Source organism: Pezoporus wallicus, unplaced genomic scaffold, assembly GCF_028554395.1.
Source record: "Pezoporus wallicus isolate ANWC-B61680 ecotype Strahan unplaced genomic scaffold, APGP_CSIRO_Pwel_v1 contig_8723, whole genome shotgun sequence".
NCBI classification, from domain to species: Eukaryota; Metazoa; Chordata; class Aves; order Psittaciformes; family Psittacidae; genus Pezoporus; species Pezoporus wallicus.
This window is the reverse complement of record NW_026635404.1, coordinates 293,015-316,746: the sequence shown is the minus strand read 5'-3', so window position 1 is coordinate 316,746 and position 23,732 is coordinate 293,015. Positions and strand designations below refer to the sequence as shown.

Genomic DNA, 23,732 nt, shown 5'->3' with positions numbered 1-23,732 from the left:
TCTAAGTTTTTCAATAAACTGTGTGGAAATGAAGCAAGTTGACTTATTTGGCCAACATATCTGCTCTCCCACAGTGTTCTCTGCTGACGAGCCTCTCCACAAGCTGCAGCCATGTCGTCAGACTCCGAGATGGCCATCTTTGGGGAGGCAGCTCCTTACCTCCGAAAATCAGAAAAGGAGAGAATTGCTGCCCAGAACAAGCCTTTCGATGCCAAAACATCGGTCTTTGTGGCCCACCCTAAAGAATCCTTTGTGAAAGGGACAATCCAGAGCAAAGAATCGGGGAAGGTCACTGTCAAGACTGAAGGTGGAGAGGTAAGAAGCAAGGCTGAAGGACACCATTCAATTCTCACTCTCAGTTCTTAGCTGACATACGTACATCTCCTTCTTCCTCTGACAGACCCTGACCGTGAAGGATGACCAGGTCTTTCCCATGAACCCTCCCAAGTACGATAAAATCGAGGACATGGCCATGATGACCCACCTCCATGAACCCGCTGTGCTGTACAACCTCAAAGAGCGTTACGCAGCCTGGATGATCTACGTAAGTACCAGCAGCAGTCTTCCTCTGGGTAGCTGGGAGGAACTGCTCTGCCAGCCTAAGTGGAAGCCAACGTGCTGTCTCGCTTCCCCACAGACCTACTCGGGTCTCTTCTGTGTCACTGTCAACCCCTACAAGTGGCTGCCGGTGTACAACCCGGAGGTGGTGTTGGCCTACCGAGGCAAGAAGCGCCAGGAGGCCCCTCCACACATCTTCTCCATCTCCGACAACGCCTATCAGTTCATGCTGACTGGTGAGTGGTTCTCTTTTCTCAGAGGGATTTTACCATGAAATTCTCTGAAGGAATACTCTGTCTCACTAGTATGAGCAGACTTTTTGAAAGCTTTCCTGGTTCTGATGTATGCATAACACTGTGCTTTATTATCCTCATACCATTGAAGGAAGCTTCAATATCACAAATGATCAGATTTGTCTTAATAAAACCCTTGCATGAAAAAAATAAATAGAATTATATATTGCTGTTAGTTTTGCTTCCAACATTCCATTCCTTTCTTTCTCTGTCCTATTGTGTTCAGAACTATTACCCAGTCTCAGGATTCCTTTGTAATGGGTTTTTATTATCCCTTTCTCTCCACTCTAATTACAGTCTGTGTAGTCAAAAATCAAAACAACGAAACAAGAAATAATTTTCTGTATGCAGGAGAAAAAAACTGTAAAGGGTGCAGTAGCCAAGAAACACATGCCCCCTCAGGGGTTTTATCATTCCTATAAAAGATAAAAATAATCATTACCTTGCAAAGAATTGAATTTTTAAAAACTCTAACTAGTAAGCAAAGGAAAACCTGCACAGACATTTTTCTTGTCATGACTTATATTCACTGAATTCATTTTCAGTCTTTTCCTGTTCTTCATTTATGAAGTCCATTTGTTTCTGCCTCTTTCACAGATCGCGAGAACCAGTCGATCCTGATCACGTACGTACACTCCCTGCTTTGGTCCCTGTGGGGCTGCCTGGTGCGCCAGGGGACCTCCTGCCTGACCACACGCTCTCTGCTTCTCTCTTTGGTTGCACAGCGGAGAATCCGGAGCAGGGAAGACTGTGAACACGAAGCGTGTCATCCAGTACTTTGCAACAATTGCAGCGAGTGGGGACAAGAAGAAGGAAGAGCAGACATCAGGCAAAATGCAGGCAAATTAATAGACACTGGCTGGAATCTATGCTGTTCTCTGCTTCTGATCTGTTTTTTGGAAAGGATAACCAGCAATAATTGTCATTCTGCAGGGAACGCTTGAAGATCAAATCATCAGCGCCAACCCACTGCTGGAGGCCTTTGGAAATGCCAAGACCGTGAGAAACGACAACTCCTCACGCTTTGTAAGTTGTTGACTGGAGAAGCTGACATCTAGAGTTGAGCAAGGATGTCACAACAGAAGCTGTCACTTCTGAACTGTCATGGTCAGATGATTGAACTAATTTTTTTGTCAACAAAAACTACCTAACTAGACTATTTAATTAACAATAAAGCTTTAAAAGTGTAGTACAGCAAAGATGCATAAATATCTCTCTTATTTAATGTTTGTAAATATATATATTTATACTCCTGATATCTGTCAGACAGCAGGAGTAAATAAATTTGTGTGAATTGAGATAATGTAGAACAAAGGGAGGGAGAGAGGAAAAGACAAGATGGAACTTGCCTGCATCAGATCAGCAAAAATATAGACCTCTTTTTCTGTAGACACAGAACTGAGCAGATCTATTAATCAGACATTGATAGAAGTTTTCTGGAAAGGGATGACTTCAACACATCCTATCAGAAACCAAACAAACCTATGATATGTCCTTTCAATAATTTTAATGAAAAAAGACATTTGTAAATTTTATAAGATAACCTGTGAATGTCCTTGAGAAGTCACAACACCAATCCCTAGCCTCAGCTTAAAGTTCCATGTTCTGGGTACATTGCCTTTATCCCCACAGCTCAGAAAGTAACAGCTGCTTTTTCAGCAGCTTCTAAAAATCTCACCTAATATTTATGCCATCAAAATCCACCTTCACAGTGTCCTAGCTGAGTAAAACTTGAAGCAACTTCATCTTGCATTTTCTATACCCATGTGTCTGAATTGAGGCATAATTGCCTTAATGAAAGGCTTGTTTGCTGTTTTTTTTCTTGTTCCTGTGCATTCAGAATAATCTGTTAAAAAATAATACCTCAGATCAGTTCTTTAACTAAGTATTCCTAGTATAGAGAGTTTCTTAATATATTTTTGTTTCATTTTTTTTTTAAGGAAATAACTAATGAAAATAAAAATAACATAAAAAAAACCAAACAAACAAAAAGCCCCAACCAGAACCAAACAATACAATAACTCCTAAGTTTAAATCTTGTCCTCTGTGGAGAATATAAGGTAACATGATTACTATCTCAGTAAAATTTCAAAATGCCTTTTTTCTTTCCCCTCTAAAGGGCAAATTCATTCGAATCCACTTTGGGGCCACAGGGAAACTGGCTTCTGCTGACATTGAAACATGTAAGAGACTTTCTGACCTGATCACATTCCTTCTTCCCTTTCCACCTCAATGTACATTCTCAGACCTAACTGTGTCCTACCATCCTTGCCAGATCTGCTGGAAAAGTCCAGAGTCACTTTCCAGCTCAAGGCAGAAAGAAGCTACCACATATTCTATCAGATCATGTCCAACAAGAAGCCAGAGTTGATTGGTTGGTAGTATGAGAAATTGTTTGATGAATGTGTTTAACATTTATCTTCATTCTTATGCCTAAATATATTCTATTCCTCTTTACAGACATGCTCCTTATCACCACCAACCCATATGACTACCAGTTTGTGAGTCAAGGTGAGATCACTGTTGCCAGCATTAATGACCAGGAAGAGCTGATGGCTACAGATGTAAGTGGCACAGAGCATAATGGGAAGGTGAAAGTTCCTTTTAATGGTCCAGAGGTTTATTTGGCTGATACTGTTGCAGAGTGCCATTGACATCCTGGGTTTCACCGCTGATGAGAAGACAGCCATCTACAAGCTGACAGGGGCTGTCATGCACTATGGGAACTTGAAGTTCAAGCAGAAGCAGCGTGAGGAGCAGGCAGAGCCAGATGGCACAGAAGGTATAAGCAAAATCTAGAACTCCCAATAATAGAAACAGTTACATAGCTGGAAGCTGGCATTCAGGTACCTTGGAATTATAGAATAGTTAGGGTCAGAAAGGACCTTAAGATCATCATCTAGTTCCAACCCCCCTGCCACGGGCAGGGACACCTCACACTAAACTATGCCCCCCAAGGCTTCATCCAACCTGGCCTTGAACACGGCCAGAGATGGAGCACTCACAACCTCCCTGGGCAACCAAGTTACTTTCATAAAGACATGAACCTCATTTTCTACCGTATTCATGCTTCTGAATTTCCCTTCAAGCTTTTATAAGATTACAGTACTGAAACCTACAGCTACATCTAACGTTGACTTTCAGTGATCAGTTCTCTGTTCCTGTCCCGTTGAGTATAGTTGCTGACAAGGCTGCCTATTTGATGGGTCTGAACTCAGCTGACTTGCTGAAGGCCCTCTGCTACCCCCGAGTCAAGGTTGGGAATGAATATGTGACCAAGGGTCAAACTGTGCAGCAGGTAACAACCACCTGGAGACTGGGAACCTCTGTCTTGATTTATTTTCTTGCTCTGGGTATTATTTTTCTTATGCTTCATTCTTCTTTGGTTTAGGTGATCAATTCAGTGGGTGCTCTGGCAAAAGCTGTCTATGAGAAGATGTTCTTGTGGATGGTTGTTCGTATCAACCAACAGCTGGATACCAAGCAGCCCAGACAGTACTTCATTGGTGTCCTGGACATTGCTGGCTTTGAGATCTTTGATGTAAGTGCTACAGAAATCGTAGTCAAATCTTGAAAAGGCACCTAGGCCTCAAGAGAAACTAGAGGATTCCAGTAGTTTTTTTGAAAAAAATCTATTCACTTACAATTTCAAATCAAGTTTTGTGTGTTGGTTTGGTCGTTGTCTTTTTTGTTTGTTTGGGTTTTTCTGTGTGTGGAGGTGGGGGTTCCTAGGTAATTTTGGGGGTTTTGTTGTTTTTGTTGTTTGTTTTCTAATTATTAGTATTTTATTTTTTATTTTGTGGAAATGTTTTCCTCCTTCTATATGTCACTGCTTTTTCCAGGACAATTCATGAGCTTCAGTGGATCTGCATGTAATGGCTTTATGCGATACACATTAGTATTAAGCTTAGTATCAAGAAAATCCATTGACAAAAGCATGCAAATACTGTAGGAAGATAAAGGTAGACTTAAGCCCCATTCACAAAATTTGGCCTAGGCTTTGGAAAAAGAGAGCAACATAAATCTTTTTGTTCTGAAGAGCCAAAGGGTGATTACCTGAGTCCAAGCCAGGACTGGCAAATACTGACAATGTCTAATTTTATCATAAGAGCAATGGGAAAATTTACATAATACAACAGAACAGAGAAAAGTAAGTTGCACCTTGATAGGGATAAGACTAACAAATCATTTTGGAATCTGATTTGACAAATAAATATGTAAACATTATTCAGGTAGCAAAGAGCAAAAAAACCTTGAATCTCTTTAGAAGTAATTAATTAGAAAATTTAACATTAAAAAAAATCTTAGGTTTATCTGGACATCCTCTGTATGTGATTCTAAGTGTGCAGAAAGAAGCTATGCAGGTGGTTCTTCCTCTTGAGAATGAGCAAATCTTGGTTTTGCACTGGGCAGTTCAACAGCCTGGAGCAGCTGTGCATCAACTTCACCAATGAGAAACTGCAACAGTTTTTCAACCACCACATGTTTGTGCTGGAGCAAGAGGAGTACAAGAAGGAAGGAATTGAATGGACATTCATTGACTTTGGGATGGACCTGGCTGCCTGCATTGAGCTCATTGAAAAGGTATCCTTCCTGTTCAGGTGCACTGTGCATATCGCAATTTCTTTGCTACTTGGCATCAGTTTTCCAAGGACTCTTCCACATTCATATTCAAATCAGTTCTTCAAAATACCGGAATATGTAACTTATTTTATCTGTGAGCTCATTGAAAAAGTTTGTTGATTACATCTAAGATTTTGTTATTTCTTATTTGTAACAGAATTATAGGATTTTTCTTCAGCTTTATCTTTTCTTGTGCTAATGCTTCACAAAACTACCTATCATTATCCATCGTAGCCATATCTGGCTCTTTGACTTCATAAAAGCTTTGGCTACCTTTTGATTTCAAATATTGTTTTCTTTCAGAAAGTAATTTCTGGGGACCCTTCTGATTAGGCTACAAATGAAATAAATTTACTTGTTAGCTACATTATTATGCATTTAAAAAAGACAAATAGCTGTAATTTTTCTTGTTTGGCAAAGGCAATAGAAGAAATAATGTGATAACACATAATGTGATGACAAGGATTCACTGTAGGTGTGTTTTCTAGTCCACGAAGATGAAAGATCTCTTTTCAGAAATCCAGACAGTTTTCAGTATTAAGATAACAAGACTAATACTGTGGTTTCTGAAACACAATTTCAGATTGAAATCATAGGTGTATATAGAAAAAGGTACTGGATGAACTGGGATGAATAAAACCATCACTATGAGCTGACACCATTTTGTGTAACATCATTCTGTACAGGAATAAAAAGGCAGAGGTATCTCATAAGAAATAACATTTCAGGAAGTAGCTGAAAGATCTGTTGATCTGTTGAACAAAGGAGAGTTTTAGTATGACAGTTTCACCTACAAAAATCTACATCATGAAAGAATTAATGCAGAAAATAAAAATCGATTCATCAGTTTCTAAATTGTTTAGATGATTGTGACACTATCACTTCTGAAATGCATTAGTTTCAGACACAAATTTGTATCTTGTCTAGAACCATATGCAAAGCTAAACAAAGATTTGATACACTTTTTGATCCAAAAATATAATCTATTTCTCAGTTCCCTGTGCCTTACTGCAGTCTCCTTCCAAAGGCAAATCTGTATTTTATTGCTGTCATTTTTTTGCTGCTTCTCCCAGCCCATGGGCATCTTCTCCATCCTGGAAGAGGAGTGCATGTTCCCCAAGGCAACTGACACCTCTTTCAAGAACAAGCTCTATGACCAGCACCTGGGCAAGTCCAACAACTTCCAGAAGCCAAAGCCTGGCAAAGGAAAAGCTGAGGCTCACTTCTCTCTGGTGCACTATGCTGGCACGGTGGACTACAACATCAGTGGCTGGCTTGAGAAGAACAAAGACCCTCTGAATGAAACAGTCATTGGGCTGTATCAGAAATCATCTGTAAAGACACTGGCTTTACTATTTGCTTCTGTTGGTGGAGAGGCAGGTGAGTTTTCTAAAATCTCATCTTCTTGTTGCACAGTGGTTCTTCAAAATCATGGAATCATGAATGAGCCATAAATGTTTTGTTATCTTTACTTTATCAGAGGCTAGTGGTGGTGGAGGCAAGAAAGGTGGCAAGAAGAAGGGCTCTTCTTTCCAGACTGTATCAGCTCTTTTCCGGGTAAGTAAACACTTTATCTTTTCAGCTATGCAAATTAGAATTAAACAGCACTTTGAAATCACTCAACAACAGTAAAAAAAAAAAAGTAAAAAGTTTTGCTCTAATTCTCATTAAAAAAAGAAACCTATGCCACTTACGGAAGAAAAATGACTGTAAACCTCCACTTGAAATATGCAAGAATTTTCTCATCAAAGAAGTACACACCCTCTACCACTCATTGGGTTCATACTAACTTTTCTTCTTACTCTAAAAGATCATGTTCAATGTTCAGAATCAGAGGGCCTTGTGCTATTTTTCTGAGGTATCAGTTGATAATTTTCATCACAGTGCATCTTCACTGATAGGCTTTTATGCTAAGTTTCCAGAATTTAAGAGCTAGTTTTTAAGTATTTCATATAAACATACACTAAATCATGGTCCAACAGGAGAACCTAAACAAGCTGATGACCAACCTACGGAGCACTCACCCTCATTTTGTGCGTTGCATCATCCCAAATGAAACAAAAACACCTGGTAAGATGCTCAAGCAGAAAGAGAACTTGCTCTGAAACAGCTATTCCCCTCTGCGCTGGAAATTGGTGTTCATTTATGGTCTGTATTGCTAGGTGCCATGGAGCATGAACTGGTACTTCACCAGCTGCGCTGTAACGGTGTGCTGGAAGGCATCAGGATTTGCAGGAAAGGTTTCCCCAGCAGAGTGCTCTATGCTGACTTCAAACAGAGGTAATAGTTATAAAATGAAGAGGTAAGTCAGTGTCCTTACTCTTTGCTATTCATCACACAGCTGAACCTTACCAGTGTCTCTGAATATGGAAACACAATAAGGCTATACAAACCAGTGATCACAAGATTTAAAAATGCAGATTGGCATGTAGCTACAACAAGTTCTCAAATAAAATTTCCAGACTCAGTAGAGTGCTTTGGCCATTGTATCAGCTGTAAGTTTCAGGGGAAGATGCATTCTTCCTATACACAGAGTGGCGATGTTCCTCTCTAGATGTTTTCTAGAGCATAGGTTCAGTGAAAAAGATTTCGGAATGAAACGGCTGGAGATCAGTGTCTTTATCTATGATGGATCACCTAAAGACAATAAAAGTTTCCTTAACTTTTTTATCAGATTAGAACTTCAGTATAACTGTATCTCTAAACAAGAGACAAATTTCCAACTTTCTCAGCCCAATTCTGCTGCACAGACTAATGGTAACTTCAATAAAATTTATTCTTTTATGACTTGAGATTATCCTTATTCATATTTCTTCCTCATTCCACAGGTACAAGGTGCTTAATGCCAGTGCAATCCCAGAGGGACAGTTCATTGACAGCAAGAAGGCTTCTGAGAAGCTTCTTGGGTCAATTGATGTGGACCATACCCAGTATAAATTTGGTCACACCAAGGTACAGATCTTTCTTGAGTCATTCATTACATCTCTGTGCTCTGTTCTACCTGCCAGTGATGTGCAGCAACATTCCCTTTCTCAAGGTCTTCTTCAAAGCTGGGCTGCTGGGACTCCTGGAGGAGATGAGGGATGAGAAGCTGGCACAGCTCATCACCCGCACACAGGCCAGATGTAGGGGCTTCCTGATGAGAGTGGAGTACCAGAGAATGGTGGAGAGAAGGTAGACATTTCTCATCTTCAGTTAAGGTCATTGTACTTGGAAGAAAGTGTTGACGCTCATCCTACTGAAAATATTTAATTTCTTTTTTAATTGTGCTTCAGGGAGTCCATCTTCTGCATTCAGTACAATGTTAGGTCCTTCATGAATGTGAAGCACTGGCCCTGGATGAAGCTGTTCTTTAAGATCAAGCCCTTGCTGAAGAGTGCAGAATCTGAGAAAGAGATGGCCAACATGAAGGAAGAGTTTGAGAAAACCAAGGAAGAGCTTGCAAAGTCTGAGGCAAAGAGGAAGGAGCTGGAGGAGAAAATGGTGAAACTGGTGCAGGAGAAAAATGACCTGCAGCTCCAAGTCCAGGCCGTGAGTAACATTTTTATTTTTAAAGAATATTTTACATTGCACACCATGTAAAAAAAAGGTAAAATTTGGGCCACCTTCTTTCCCACTTAGTCTCACTACAAAGTGGAGTTTAAGCCAAAAAATCACTTTTTAGTCCTAATGCCTATACGTCTTCATGCGAGTTCATGACATAAAGCCTCAGTGCCGTCACTGTTGTGTATTTAGTGGAGTGGGGACAGCGACTGGATTCACCGACTCTGCCTTAATTCAGTTGTCAACATGAAGATCCTAGTACCATTTCTACAACATATCTCACTCGGCCTCTTGTAGCTATTACTCCCACAAGACTTGGGGTATTGTGTGCAGTTCTGGTGTCCTCAACATAAAAAGGACATGCAACTGTTGGAACAAGTCCAGAGGAGGCCATGAGGATGACCAGGGGACTGGAGCACCTTTCATATGAAGATAGGCTGAGAAAGTTGGGGCTGTTCAGCCTGGAGAAAAGAAGGCTGCGTGGAGACCTCAGAGCAGCTTCCAGTATCAGAAGGGGGCCTATAGGGATTCTGGGGATGAACTGTTTATTAGGGACTGTAGTGATAGGACAAGGGGTAACGGGTTAAAACTGAAACAGGGGAAGTTTAGATTGGATATAGGGAAGAAGTTCTTTACTGTGAGGGTGGTGAGGCACTGGAGTGTGCTGCCCAGGGAGGTTGTGAATGCTCCGTTCCTGGTGGTGTTCAAGGCCATGCTGGACAGTGTTGGGTGACATGGTTTAGTGGGAGGTGTCTCTGCGCATGGCAGGGGGGTTGGAACTGGAAGATCTTAAGGTCCTTTCCAACCCTAACTATTCTATGATTCTATGATTCTAAGACACAGATGCCCATTGCATCCTACCACACAAGACCTGCTTTATATGTTTGCTCCAAAGCCATTTGGCCTCTCGGGACACTTAGGCAACATGTAGGCAGTATCCTTGAAGTGACCATTTGAGGCAAAGGTGAATGTTCTCCTGGAACACTGAACTCTAGTATCCATCTAGTATCCACTTACCGTATTGGCCGGGTACAAATCTACTAATGGGAGTTTCAAGTATTTTCTCAGGGGTGGAATTATTTACATTTTTCAGTTCATCTACATAAAATTGAATATGTAGAATTATAAAACACTATCACTCATAACTTTCTAAAGGAGAAAAGGAAAACATCAATTAAATCCAAGTAAGCCACCCACATACCTGCAATAAACAAGGTGAAATGTATGTATCTAGACACAGTATGTGATGATGAAAAAGGTCAGGTAAAAGTGATCAAAACAACATTCAAAATTGCTACTTTGCAATGTAATTCTGCAGTAATCATTTCCCAAACAGTAATCCCAAAGGTCTTGCTGATGCACACATGTTCCTTCAACATAAAATAAACTTTCCTGTATTTTGCCACCAGGAAGCTGATGCTTTAGCTGATGCTGAGGAAAGATGTGACCAGCTCATCAAAACCAAAATCCAGCTGGAAGCCAAAGTGAAGGAGGTGACTGAAAGGGCAGAGGATGAAGAAGAAATTAATGCTGAGTTGACAGCCAAGAAGAGGAAACTGGAGGATGAATGTTCAGAGCTGAAGAAAGATATTGATGACCTTGAGTTAACATTGGCCAAAGTGGAGAAGGAAAAGCATGCCACTGAAAACAAGGTACACACACTGGGAATCACAAAAGGGATCTAAAAATCATCGTTTCTTGAAGCAAAAGCGACTGCTACCAAATGAGCTGGCCCTCACTTCAGTAGCAAAAGGAATAATGCAACTGCGGTCTAAGTACTGCAAAGTGAACATTTCACTGCATGCTTTCCACCCTGTTTTGACAATTGCTTATATCTGTAGGTGAAAAACCTCACAGAGGAGATGGCAGCTCTGGATGAGACCATTGTCAAGCTGACAAAAGAGAAGAAAGCCCTCCAAGAGGCCCATCAGCAGACACTGGATGACCTGCAGGCAGAAGAGGACAAAGTCAATACACTCACCAAAGCTAAAATCAAGCTGGAGCAGCAAGTGGACGATGTAAGTAAAGATGCATATGAGAAGATTAAAGCTGTTACAGTCAGACACTACCAACAGAACACTGATGGTCTTTGCTTTAGCTGGAAGGGTCCCTGGAGCAAGAGAAGAAACTGCGCATGGACCTTGAGAGAGCCAAGAGGAAACTTGAAGGAGACCTGAAGCTGGCCCAGGACAACATCATGGATTTGGAAAATGATAAGCAGCAACTGGATGAGAAACTCAAGAAGTAAGTGTGGCTGTGGGGCACCTGAGCACTGGCCTGTTGCACTTGTCTTTTTTTTCTTTCAGCTCTAAAATGCTTTTCTTTGCCCAAAGGAAAGACTTTGAAATCAGCCAGATCCAGAGCAAAATTGAGGATGAGCAAACCCTGGGCATGCAATTACAGAAGAAGATTAAAGAATTGCAGGCAAGTTTCTGTTCCTTCTGCTCTCTCATCCATCCTCGGGTCAGGTAAGAGGAGGGCATGGGTGTGAATGGTCCCTGACATTCTCCAGGCTCGTATTGAGGAACTGGAGGAGGAAATTGAGGCAGAGCGAACCTCTCGGGCAAAAGCAGAGAAGCATCGGTCTGACCTCTCGAGGGAGCTGGAGGAGATCAGCGAGCGCCTGGAAGAAGCAGGAGGGGCTACAGCAGCTCAGGTCGAGATGAACAAGAAGCGTGAGGCCGAGTTCCAGAAGATGCGTCGTGACCTCGAAGAGGCCACGCTGCAGCACGAAGCCACGGCTGCTGCCCTGCGCAAGAAGCACGCGGACAGCACCGCTGAGCTTGGGGAGCAGATCGACAACCTGCAGCGAGTGAAGCAGAAGCTGGAGAAGGAGAAGAGCGAGCTGAAGATGGAGATCGACGACCTGGCCAGTAACATGGAGTCCGTCTCCAAAGCCAAGGTACACAAATACCTCCTAGATATTTCTGCCCCAACAGACTTCTATTAAATTTAAGGTTTTGCAGCTGCTATTATTGAGAATTAGCATCATTAACTACTTCCATGTATTACCACACAGGCAAATTTGGAGAAGATGTGTCGCACCCTGGAAGACCAGCTGAGTGAGATTAAGACAAAGGAAGAAGAGCACCAGCGCATGATCAATGACCTCAGTGCTCAAAGAGCTCGTCTGCAGACAGAAGCAGGTAAGACATACACACCTCTGATGTGCAAATTAAGAATGTCAGACAGTTAATTCAGAATGACCTTTATGGGAACATAATTTGTTAAGGATGTTTTGTCTCCCTTGTAATGTGAAATGTATGAAATGGCATCATAATGATCACCTTCTACAAGGTCTTCTAAGTGTCTGGTTTGCAGACCAAAATGGCCACAATACTGTCATCAATGAAATAAAATGCTTCTTTATCTGCTAACTTGTGCAGGTGAATATTCACGCCATCTGGAGGAGAAAGATGGTCTGGTTTCTCAGCTGTCAAGAGGCAAGCAAGCTTTCACCCAACAGATTGAAGAGCTCAAAAGGCACTTAGAGGAAGAGATAAAGGTGAGAAGGCATTCTGTATTCATTCTTATCTTTAAGATTCCTATTCTCTAACACGCTTTTTAGGCACCCAACTGTAGAACTATCCTAAAACCTCCTAGTTAATTCTTAGTGCTTCTTAGCTATCCCCTGGAGCTTAAACGTTGTTTCTTTTGTCAATCCTAGCTTCTTTCGACATTCAACATACAGTTGCCATTTTGCATAGAGTAATCCAGTGCACAACATGCCAGTCAGGATATTTGCAAGGATGTCCATTCATTGTCCCAGTACTCTTGTTGCTGCAGGCCAAGAACGCACTGGCCCACGGCTTGCAGTCTGCTCGCCACGACTGTGACTTGCTCCGGGAACAGTATGAGGAGGAGCAGGAAGCCAAGGGGGAGCTGCAGCGCGCCCTGTCCAAGGCCAACAGTGAAGTGGCCCAGTGGAGAACCAAATACGAGACGGACGCTATTCAGCGCACGGAGGAGCTGGAGGAGGCCAAGTACGTGGCAAGTGGGATATAGAGAGAACTGGAGAACACTGGGACTCTGAAGGGAGATCGGAGTCTCCAAAAACGGGTTAGGTTAGGGGAGGAAAAAAAGGCTGGGAACTACTACCTTTGTGGTAGAAGGCAGAGAAGGAAAAATGCATAGACTGGAAGAAGAAATGTTGTCTTTATGGCTAGAATGGTTAAGACAGGCCTAATAATCAGTAGGTGCTGGGACACAGCTGTGTCAAACCCTTTACCTGTAACCTGCAGCTGTACTTACCGCATTGCAGGAAGAAGCTGGCACAGCGCCTGCAGGATGCAGAGGAACATGTTGAAGCTGTCAATGCCAAATGTGCCTCCCTAGAAAAGACAAAGCAGAGGCTGCAGAATGAAGTGGAGGACCTGATGATTGATGTGGAGAGATCAAATGCTGCCTGTGCCGCTCTGGATAAGAAGCAGAAGAACTTTGACAAGGTCTTTCAGGCTCCAGACTGGGGAATCATGGACGGAGCATCCCGTCCTCATTGTCACATCCATACTGACACCCCCTTTCTCTTCAGATCCTGGCAGAATGGAAGCAGAAGTATGAGGAAACACAGGCTGAGCTGGAAGCCTCCCAGAAGGAGGCCCGCTCTCTCAGCACGGAGCTGTTTAAGATGAAGAATGCCTATGAGGAGTCCTTGGACCACCTGGAAACGCTGAAGCGCGAGAACAAGAACTTGCAGCGTAAGTGCCTGGCCCTCTGCTCCTGGCAGGGCTTTCTCAGCACCCACCAGTACCCACCGCTTCACATGGGTCTGTGCCTGCACGTGGGCAAAGGTGCCTGTCACGTTGGTGTGTGAGGGCCCTTCCCATTCTGCTCTGTGCCCGACCATGCCATTGGTCCTTGTTCCCACAGAGGAGATTTCTGACCTCACGGAGCAGATTGCCGAGGGAGGGAAAGCGATTCATGAGCTGGAGAAAGTCAAGAAGCAGATTGAGCAGGAGAAATTTGAAATCCAGGCTGCCTTAGAGGAAGCTGAGGTACACACACATATTCATTGTTTTTCGGACAGGTCTACTGACAAGCAGTTTAAGATTGGGATGTCAAGGGAAGTCAAAGCCTCAGGTTCCACATCATCCAAAGATAAAGAGCCCCATTTTTGCTTATAAGAGGTAGCGTGAAATAGGACAGCTGCATATAAAATTATTTTATTGACACTTTGCTTCTTTCTTGTCCAGGCCTCCCTAGAACATGAAGAGGGAAAGATCCTGCGCCTCCAACTTGAGCTCAACCAGGTCAAGGCTGAGATTGACAGGAAGGTAGCAGAGAAAGATGAGGAAATTGACCAGATGAAGAGAAACCACCTCAGAATTGTGGAGTCCATGCAGAGCACCCTGGATGCTGAGATCAGGAGCAGGAATGAAGCTCTGCGTCTCAAGAAGAAGATGGAGGGAGATCTGAACGAAATGGAGATCCAGCTCAGCCATGCCAATCGCTTGGCTGCTGAGGCACAGAAGAACCTGAGAAACACACAGGGAGTCCTAAAGGTACAGCACAACAAAACTGGTGCTCACTGGTTAATGAATCAACTACATATTTAGCTGTTGTACAATTCTGTCAGATTTATACTGATGTAAAAACAGGAAAATAGAGGAAAAAACCACCTCCCAACCTCTCTTATTTCCCTCTCCAGGATACACAGATACACTTGGACGATGCTCTGAGGACACAGGAGGACCTGAAGGAGCAGGTGGCTATGGTGGAGCGCAGAGCAAACCTGTTGCAGGCTGAAGTTGAGGAGCTGCGGGCAGCCCTGGAGCAGACGGAGCGGTCCAGGAAATTGGCTGAGCAGGAACTTCTGGATGCCACTGAACGTGTGCAGCTCCTCCACACTCAGGTTGATTAATGCAATTCAAAACCTCAGGACCCTTTTTTCTTTCACTTCCCACATTTTTCATGTGTGTGAATTCTTAAATCACCTCTTGTAGCAAAAAGCTTAACCTGAACCAGAACTGTTACCGTTGTACCAAGAACTGTGTTATTGCTAAATGAGTAGGATTGTACATACAGCAGTCAGAAATGTTCCTTAGAATTTCAAGAACACTGCTCTCTAGTTGTGTCAGACCTCACAAGATGCATCATTTGAAGGACAATGTTAATATTAGATATATAGATGATAACCTTAAATTTACACAATTATTAAACCCAGTGTTTGTTTCTGGAACTAAGGGGACAATATTTGTTGTTGTTCAACAGAACACCAGCTTGATCAACACCAAGAAGAAGCTGGAAACAGACATTGCCCAAATCCAGGGTGAGATGGAAGATACCATCCAGGAAGCCCGCAATGCTGAAGAGAAAGCCAAGAAGGCCATCACAGATGTGAGTTGGGGGCTCCTTTTAGTGCTCAAAAAGAAGTGCTACCTCCCCAGAATGTCTCCAGCCCCAAAATGGCTTTGACCCTTTGTTCTCCTCAGGCTGCCATGATGGCAGAAGAGCTGAAGAAGGAGCAGGACACCAGCGCCCACCTGGAGAGGATGAAGAAGAACCTGGACCAGACGGTGAAGGACCTGCAGCTCCGTCTGGATGAGGCTGAGCAGTTGGCACTGAAGGGAGGCAAGAAGCAAATCCAGAAGCTGGAGGCCAGAGTGCGTAGGGCTGGTGTTTGTGCAAGAGTGAGCATGTGCCTTGGAGAGATAGCAGGGAAGCTCCAAAGATGGGCTTGTGATTGCAGGTGCGGGAGCTGGAAGGCGAGGTTGATGCTGAGCAGAAGCGCAGCGCTGAAGCCGTGAAGGGTGTGCGCAAGTATGAGAGGAGGGTGAAGGAGCTGACCTTCCAGGTAAGGCAGGTGGTGTCCATGAGGGCATACACCCGCATCCCAGAAAACCAAAGCTTTTCCAATGCAATCCAGGACCAAGTGTTGTTCTGTGGTGTGGAGAAACCAGTAATTCACTTTCTTTTCTCTTTGCCAACCACTCTAGTCTGAGGAAGATCGGAAGAATATTCTGAGGCTGCAGGATCTGGTGGACAAGCTGCAAATGAAAGTGAAATCCTACAAGAGGCAAGCTGAGGAAGCTGTAAGTATTGCTTGGAGAATAGTCAAGCATTGCTTTCTGTGGGTGTCACACATGTGCTGAGGAGATGAATACCAGATTTTTAGAAAATGCAAGTCATCAACATGCTAAGGTTTTGGGGACTTTACATCTAGATAAACAAGTGGGACAGTAAGTACTCAAATGACTTGACCAAGTGTGACAGAGTGTTGGGGAAGCTTGTCACAGTGGGATCCTGAAAAAGGGAGGATGAGAACGTCTGTGTAAGGCTTTTGTGTGGTAGGTGGGGGATGGAAGTTTGTGCCTTTCCGCAGAAGAGCCGCAGCTCTGCAAGGGCTCCTCACCACCAACTCCCTCTCCCCGCACAGGAGGAGCTGTCCAATGTCAACCTCACCAAGTTCCGCAAGATCCAGCACGAGCTGGAGGAAGCCGAGGAGCGGGCTGACATTGCAGAGTCCCAGGTCAACAAGCTCCGAGTGAAGAGCCGGGAGGTGTTTCATGTCAAGAAGATAGGAGAGGAAGAGTGAGGCTGTCATGAGGCAGCAAAGTGACCTGGAGGCTGCACAAAATGTGTACCCTCTGTCTTTTCTGTAGTTAGTCTTTGTAACCATGTCGATGTCTAGAGAATAAAGACTGTAGATTCCCTTGCATACACAGCAGCAGCAATGCTTTCAGCTGTTACAATTCAATTTCGCTGTTACCTAAGTATTGGTTGTTTATCAGCAATTAATTTTCATAGTATCATAGAATCACAGAATATCATGTTGGAAGGGAAATCATGGATCACCTGGTTCAACTTTCATGGCAAATTCACAGTCTAGACTAGAAGTCCCAGCACCCTTTCCAGCCAAATCTTAAAAGTGTCCAATGTTGGGGAATCCATCACTTCCCTGGGGAGATTATTCCCATAGCTGATTATTCTCATTGTAGAAATTTTCTTCATGTGTCCAACCAGAACCTCACCAAGAGTAACTTGTATCTATTAACCCTCTTATTTTCCGTGTGACTCCTTGTAAAAAGGGAGTTTGTGTCTTCTTTAGGGATAGCCATTAAATACTGGAGCATGGGGATAAGGTCTTCCCTGAGCCTTCTTTTCTCTAGGCTGAACAAACCCAATTCTCCCAGCCTTTCCTCACATGGCTTTCCAGGCCTTGGATCATCTTTAGACCCTCTCAGCCTGTTCACATAACTTTTGTATAGCAGGAACCAAAACTGAACACAACATTCCTGGTGTAGACTGCCAAGAGCTGAGTAGAATGGGACAATGACATTTTTATCTCTGCTGGTGATGCCCTTGTTGATGTAATCCAGCATCCTGTTGGCTTTCTTTACTGCAGCAGCACAGTAAGCTATTTAACTTACTGTCCACCAGGACCCCACATTCCTTTCCACAGAGCAACTCCCCAGCAAAGTAGACCCCAGCCTGTGCTGCACTTCTGGATTGGGTTTACCCAGGTGCAAGACCTTACATTTTTCCTTGTTGAACTTCATAAGTTCTTGTTAGCCCACTCGTACAACCTATCCTGGTTATGCTCCAGAGAGACTGTTTCTTCCAAAGTGTCGACTTCTCCGCTCCACTCTACTCCGTTTGGTATCATCATCAAACCTGGTCAGAGTGGACTGGATCCCACTTTCCAGATCATTTATGAAGATTTGAAAAGGTGCTAGGCCCAATATCAATCTCTGGGTAACCCCACTATTGAGAGGTCACCAGTTGGAATATAAGCATTGTGTGCAGCCAGTTAACCAGCTCCACAACTACCACACAGACCATTTGTCTAGACCATAACACATCAGTTTCTCTAGGAGGAGGCTGTAGGAAACTGTATCAAAAGCATTGGAGAAGTCCAGGTGGATGATGGCCACTGCTCACCCCCACCAACCGAGCAGGTTACTTTATCGTAGAAGGCAAACAGGTTTGTCAAGCACAATTTGCCCATCGTGAATCCATGGTGGCTTTTCCTAACATGTGCTTCATTTGACCTGTGATAACCCCATGAGAATTTGCTTCATTACCTTCATGGAGACTTAAACAAGGCTGATGGGTCTGCAGTTTCCTGGATCCTTCTCTGAGCCTTTGTTAGGGTGATGGGGTGATATTTGCCTTCTTCCAGTCTTCTGGGACATACCCCTCTCTTCACAAATACTCAAAGATTATGGAAAGTGGCCTCACAACAACGTCAGCCAGCTTTCTTAACACCCTTGCGTGGATATATTGGGCTCATCAATTTGTCGGGATCAAGCTCCTTTAGTAGTTCATATACCAACTCTTCCTTCACTGATGTCAGGTCTGTGTTTGCATCAACCTGAATTTTGTTCCCAGGGCCTGGATCTCAACAGTTGTGGAAAAGACAGAGTTGGAGAAAGTGTTAAGAATCTCTGCTTTTTCAGTGCTGTTAAGCAGGTTCCCCCTACATGCTTTACAGCAGTCATTAATTCCCTTCTGTTTCTGCTTGTTTACATATCTGAAGTAGGAATAAGTTCAAGAGATTAACTTCTTTTCTAGAGTAAGATCAAGAAACTGTACTACTCCAGCTGCTGTAACAGTTACAACCATCAGAGCAAACAAACTTTTTTTGCTCTGCACTGCAGTATTTCCTATAAGAAGAAAAATTGTAAACCTATATTTTACAAGTTTTGCAAGGATACATATGAAGAGGAACTGCTTTTGACTATCTAAGTATGGAAATGAGAAAAACTCTGGGATCACAACATCATGAGAGAAATCACATAGTCTGACACTCTAATAATACAGGGAAGAATTAAAGGTGGTACCTCCGCACTTCCAACTGGTGCTTCTTGTCTGCCTTTTGCAGCAATGGATGAGGTTTTTTGTGTAAGTGAACTGAACACTGGGAGGACAGAAAAAGCCAACAGTCACTGACGGTTGCCTTTTTTTTATCCCACATTGGGTATACAAACAAAATCAGAATATAATGTGTGGACAGGGTAAAAATAAGGAAAAGATAACCAACAGGAAGAGTTCCAAGGCAGAAATGATGCCTCTCAAACCCAGCTATTCTCATCAGTGACACAAGGGGGCTGTACAGCCTGAGCAGGTGGCAACCGGCTGCAGCTGGCGCTTCCACCCTGAAGCAGACTGTTGTACCCACTAGGGAGATCACAAAGACGCGTCAGTGCTTCATTTATCTGAAAGAGCTGTTTAACAGAGACAACTGCCTAATTAACTGCACAGGAATCAAGAGTGCATCTTACAGTACGGAACAGCCATTCTGGCAGCACTGGAGCATTCTGCATCACATAGCTGCTCAGGGCAGATTCTACAGCCAGATGTCAGGAATGGTAAATGAAAGTCATCTCTCACACTACAGGGACACTTATGGGTCTCTCCAGGTTCCTGGCTAGCTCTACACTGCTGCATTTCCAGGGAGTACTTCAAGAAGCTGTGAAGTTGCTGGGGAAAGGAGCTGGGTTGGAGTTGCAGGAGGGGAGCTGTAGAGGAGGCAGCAGGAAGAAAACCTTTTGCACTGACCACAGCTGTCAGCGTGTTTGCAGGATTAGGAGGTCCTCCTTCTCACAAACATGCTGAGGTTCAGACCCAAGGAATCCTCCCATGTTCTAAATATGGAAGTAGTTTGCTGGGCAACAGCTAAATATATTAAAGGAAAAGATGACACCCTGTACTGACTCCTGCGTCACCTTAAGTGATGCTCTTGAGAGAGACCATCTTTATGGGTGAAGCTGTGAAAGCTGCATCAATGCCAGCAGTATCTGGGCATCAAAGAAGAGAAACAACCTCTCTCCTCTCTCCCTTCCCACACTTCATTCTTTCCAGACAAAACCTTTGTTGTCAAAACATGAAAGGAAGCAGAAAGATTTTGTTTTACTACACATATTTCTTTAAAGGAACAGACAAATGATCCAAAAAGCTTAACTTGGAGGTCAGTGTATTGCAACTGTGGCTCAGTAAAAGCATGAACAAGTATTTCTAACTCCATGGGTACCTTTTTAAACCTGCTAACTGACTAGCAAATACCACAACAACTTTGCAGACCATGTTTCTGACCTAAACTTGCCGCTCCCTTTGGACAATATAGCAAGAACCCTCTGAAATCAACAGCCTGGTCTGACTGTGGAAGAATCAGGATGCTTATGAAGCACTTGAAAACACTGGGGTTCACCTCTCACCTGTAAGAAATTATGGCTTGGGAATTTGCTTCTCAATGGTGCTCCAACTGATGAAAGGTAAGGCTGCAGGTTCCTTAAATGACAATTATTGATCAGCTTATCTACCTCAAAATGCATGTGTGGGAAATGAAGTCCCACATATTGCACTGGGCTGACCTGGCCTTGCCAACAGACATTCTAGAAAGCATGATTGGAGACTTCTTGGAATCAGAGTGCAATATTAATGGGAGGGGTGAGGAAAACAAGTTTCTCCTCACTTTGTGATTTGCTGCCTTAGCTGAGGACAGGAGTCATTTTGCATTGACACACTATTTCTGGAGCCCGAGGGCTTGTGACCTGATAGGTGCTGATGCACAAGTAACTGATCTTGGGAAAAACATGGATCCATAATAGGCATAAAGGAGCATCGCTAAGAGAAGGTTTAAAATAGATGCAGCTGATGAGCTCCACTAGAGCTGCTGCCACATGTGGACTATGGAGTTCTCTGACCTTAAACAGCTTGGGCATGAAAGAGTGTGGTGTGTCTCCTGAGCACAAAAGCATCAGCCCTGTGAGAGGTGCTAAGACATGGAGAAAGTATTTCTGCCCTGCAGAAAGAAGCTCCTGAAGAGATTTCTTGCCAACAACGCCAAATTCAGTTTTCAGTTCTCAGAGTACTTACAAGCTATGCCCCAGAAACGCCAAAATGCGCTTTCCTACCCAGTGACAGAAAAGGAGAAGGACAGAGAATGAACAATCACACGAACGTCATCTAGCTTTTGGTACCTGACCTTGCTCCTTTTGATTCAGCTTTCCAGCTCTCAAAGTACTTACAGGCCATGCAGTCTGGCCACAGAAACATTGACTTGACCAAGAAGTGCATTCCTCACTCTTGAGAGAAAAGTGAGAAAGGGAGAGGAAGGAAGAGAGTGAAGGAGACTTCAGGAGATGTTTTGTGTCCCCCAAACTGGTGTTTGCAACATAAGTAATTTGTGAGAGTGCCTAAGAAGAGTACAGCCACAGCTCAAAGGATGATACACATGTTCTTTCCTCTCACAGTATTCAAAAAGCAAGGCATCAAAACTATCTTAATTAGCTGATATACCTCTGTTACCTGTGTTACCTGTTGCATCTGTTCCACATGTTCTCAGACCTTCTCTGAGGGAGCAGTCATTTTCTCAAGCTTAGACTATGCTAGTAACCCTGATTTCCTTTCATTCCAAATCCTTCTCATTTTTCACCTCTTTCTACCACCTGTTGTCTCTCTTCTTGCCTCTTCTACCCAAAAAACACCCAGCTTACTCACCCCACTAACCTGCTCTGTAAGAGGAGCTCCTCAGCTGCTTTTGTGGGTGATGGAAAGGGCATCCTGAATGTTGCATCGTCATCCAAGACCCACTCTCCAGTTCTCTTCCACTGATGCTTGCTGGAAAGCTAGGAAGAGCCTAACTTCAACTTTGACATTCATTCAACACCTGCCCGGGTTTTTTTTTACCTTCTCCACAATTAGGTGGTGCTGGGGTTCCAGTTGCTCTTCTTCCAGTCTCTCTTCTGAAAGAAATTTTAAGGTGAAATATTGTACATACTTAGGTGGCATGCTTCTCCTTATCATTAAGCTATACCACAAATGCATTGGAAAAGCTAACCTAGGAGCAGAGTCAAAAGAGTACAATTAGGAGATAGAAAGATCTTCACAGTCTCTCCATGCTTTGGTGCATGGGACAGGTCAGTCTTTACAAGTAACTTCTGGCCCCAGAAATGTTAGTCTACCTTTGCCATTGGCCAATGTCATGAAAAGCCAAAATTGCCCTTAGCCCACTATGTATGTCTCCCCCGGTAGTTCTGTTCATCAGTCTGTTTACCTCAAAGATACATAATGCCTCTAATTTTATTCCATGCTCATTACAGGATTTTTTTTTAACTACATAGCACATCACCTCTTGGGACTAGTTACTTCCTGCAGGGAATATTAAAAGCATGCATTTCATTTGTCAACAGAAGAAACAGAGGTTTTCATAAGAGAAGTGTGTCCTACCATCTCCAGAGTCCAGTGTCCAGCTTCATCTTAGTGTTGGGAAGTCCAGGGATGAGAAAACTTGCTCTGAGAGATCAGTGTTTCAGCAATTTCGTTTCTTTGGTGCTAACATTCCTGGGAGCTCTCGTTTTACACAGAGGGCAGCAGAAATGCTGCTGTGGCAGACGCTGGGCATTCTCTGTTAGGCAGCTCATCAGGGTCCACAGGGTGTACTGATCCCTCCAGCATGCCCTGCTCATACTGAGAGCATGGCTGACAACAGCACTTGTAAACTGCAAATCTCATGGGGAATGTTTCTCAAATAAAGTGTTGTACTGACAATCCACAGATTCATAAGATCTCACCACTTTCCTTGTCTAAGGGTTTTTTTTTTTTGGTTGTGGGTTTTTTTGTGCTGTTTTGGTTTTTTTGTTGTTGTTGTTGTTTTGTTTTTGTTTTTGGTTTTTTTTTTTCTGGAGATCTTGATAGATCTATTTCCTTCTGAATCACAGTATAGTCTTTATCTGGCAAGATTCATACCTGGTTTGGCTACCTAGATACTTGCAAAGAAGGAAAAACATTGTTCATAGAAGGGAGTAAAATTGCTTCTGTGAGTAAGGTTAGCCATTGTAAAGGGGCTGCGGCAAGAGCAATTTTTATCAATATGAATAAAAGAAAATTATTTTTATGTTAAAAGCAACTTTTGGGGCTAAGTCTAGATTAAAAGAGACTCTGTGGAGTTGCTTGTAAGATTTTTAGTTGCAGTGAAGATTTCAGGAGCATTTAAAAAGCCAAGAAATGATTAGGCTGAAAAAGAGCACAGAAGAAAATAAGACCTCTGCAGGAAAGCTGATTTTTCACTACAGAGAAATTAAGGATAGTCCCACTTTTTTTATACAAGATATTTTGAAATAAAGGAATAGATGGGATGGTGCTCACACAATATTGCTAAATGAATTAAAACCATATGAAGAAACTAGATTATTTTCTGTGGTATATAACCAGTGCAGAAATCAGTGCCAAAGAAACTGAAATGGAAAATACAACATTAGGCTTTGAGAAGAATTCAGGAGTGAATCCGAGAACACATCCCAGCTTGATATGATTTCTATATCAACAGATACTGCTAAAAAAGGAAGAAAGAAAATACACCACATAAATACCAGCACAGCTTTTGTAGAATAAAGTAATGCTTTAGAAGCCATTAGCTGTGGTAAAGACAAAACTGCACTTCTCTCACTAGTAAGCCTCTGGATGCATACAAGCTGGCTTTGTGCCTTGCACACTTCTGTATTGGTACACCACCTTTCAAGAAGGCATTACTTATCTCACTTTTCTGCCACCAATGCAGGCATACAAATCAGAGCAATGCAAGACATGGAAGAAGGTGTCCTGGGTTCAGCAGTAGCAGTCATTTTTCTCCTTCTTAGTAGCTGGTGCAGAGCTGTGTTTTTGACTTTCAGCCTGACAACAGCGCTGATAACACCAATGTTTTTAGTTGTTGCTCAGTAATGATTACTCGGACCAAGGACTTTCTGAGTCTCATGCTCTGGCAGGGAAGAGGGG

At 43.1% G+C, this 23,732-nt stretch overlaps 1 protein-coding gene and 1 long non-coding RNA gene across 4 annotated transcripts in view; one reads left to right on the top strand and one right to left on the bottom strand.

Annotated features, from left to right (window-relative positions):
- LOC130606699 (uncharacterized) overlaps positions 1 to 22,368 on the bottom strand; it is a 28,111-nt gene extending 5,743 nt beyond the window's left edge. The window contains exon 1 of one of the 3 annotated variants that reach the window (XR_008974035.1): positions 22,188 to 22,368. This is a non-coding gene — a long non-coding RNA (uncharacterized LOC130606699). Of the gene's footprint in view, positions 1 to 6,827; positions 6,923 to 21,467; positions 21,640 to 22,187 lie in introns of those variants that run through there. The other 2 variants (XR_008974036.1, XR_008974037.1) reach the window with 2 other exon arrangements.
- LOC130606665 (myosin heavy chain, skeletal muscle, adult-like) lies at positions 97 to 16,560 on the top strand. Its single transcript, XM_057423178.1, has 38 exons — positions 97 to 315; positions 401 to 544; positions 638 to 794; positions 1,449 to 1,476; positions 1,577 to 1,691; positions 1,785 to 1,877; positions 2,971 to 3,034; positions 3,127 to 3,225; positions 3,312 to 3,415; positions 3,495 to 3,633; positions 4,031 to 4,149; positions 4,243 to 4,392; positions 5,265 to 5,435; positions 6,548 to 6,854; positions 6,955 to 7,031; positions 7,457 to 7,544; positions 7,637 to 7,754; positions 8,303 to 8,426; positions 8,512 to 8,648; positions 8,750 to 9,005; positions 10,427 to 10,669; positions 10,859 to 11,035; positions 11,116 to 11,261; positions 11,351 to 11,441; positions 11,530 to 11,919; positions 12,037 to 12,163; positions 12,404 to 12,522; positions 12,804 to 13,000; positions 13,279 to 13,462; positions 13,549 to 13,714; positions 13,887 to 14,011; positions 14,210 to 14,518; positions 14,665 to 14,868; positions 15,228 to 15,353; positions 15,449 to 15,619; positions 15,706 to 15,810; positions 15,953 to 16,048; positions 16,393 to 16,560. Exons 1-38 carry the CDS (start codon positions 112 to 114, stop codon positions 16,549 to 16,551), a joined length of 5,829 nt encoding a protein of 1,942 aa, XP_057279161.1. The 5' UTR covers positions 97 to 111; the 3' UTR covers positions 16,552 to 16,560.
- Positions 22,369 to 23,732: the final 1,364 nt, after the last annotated feature.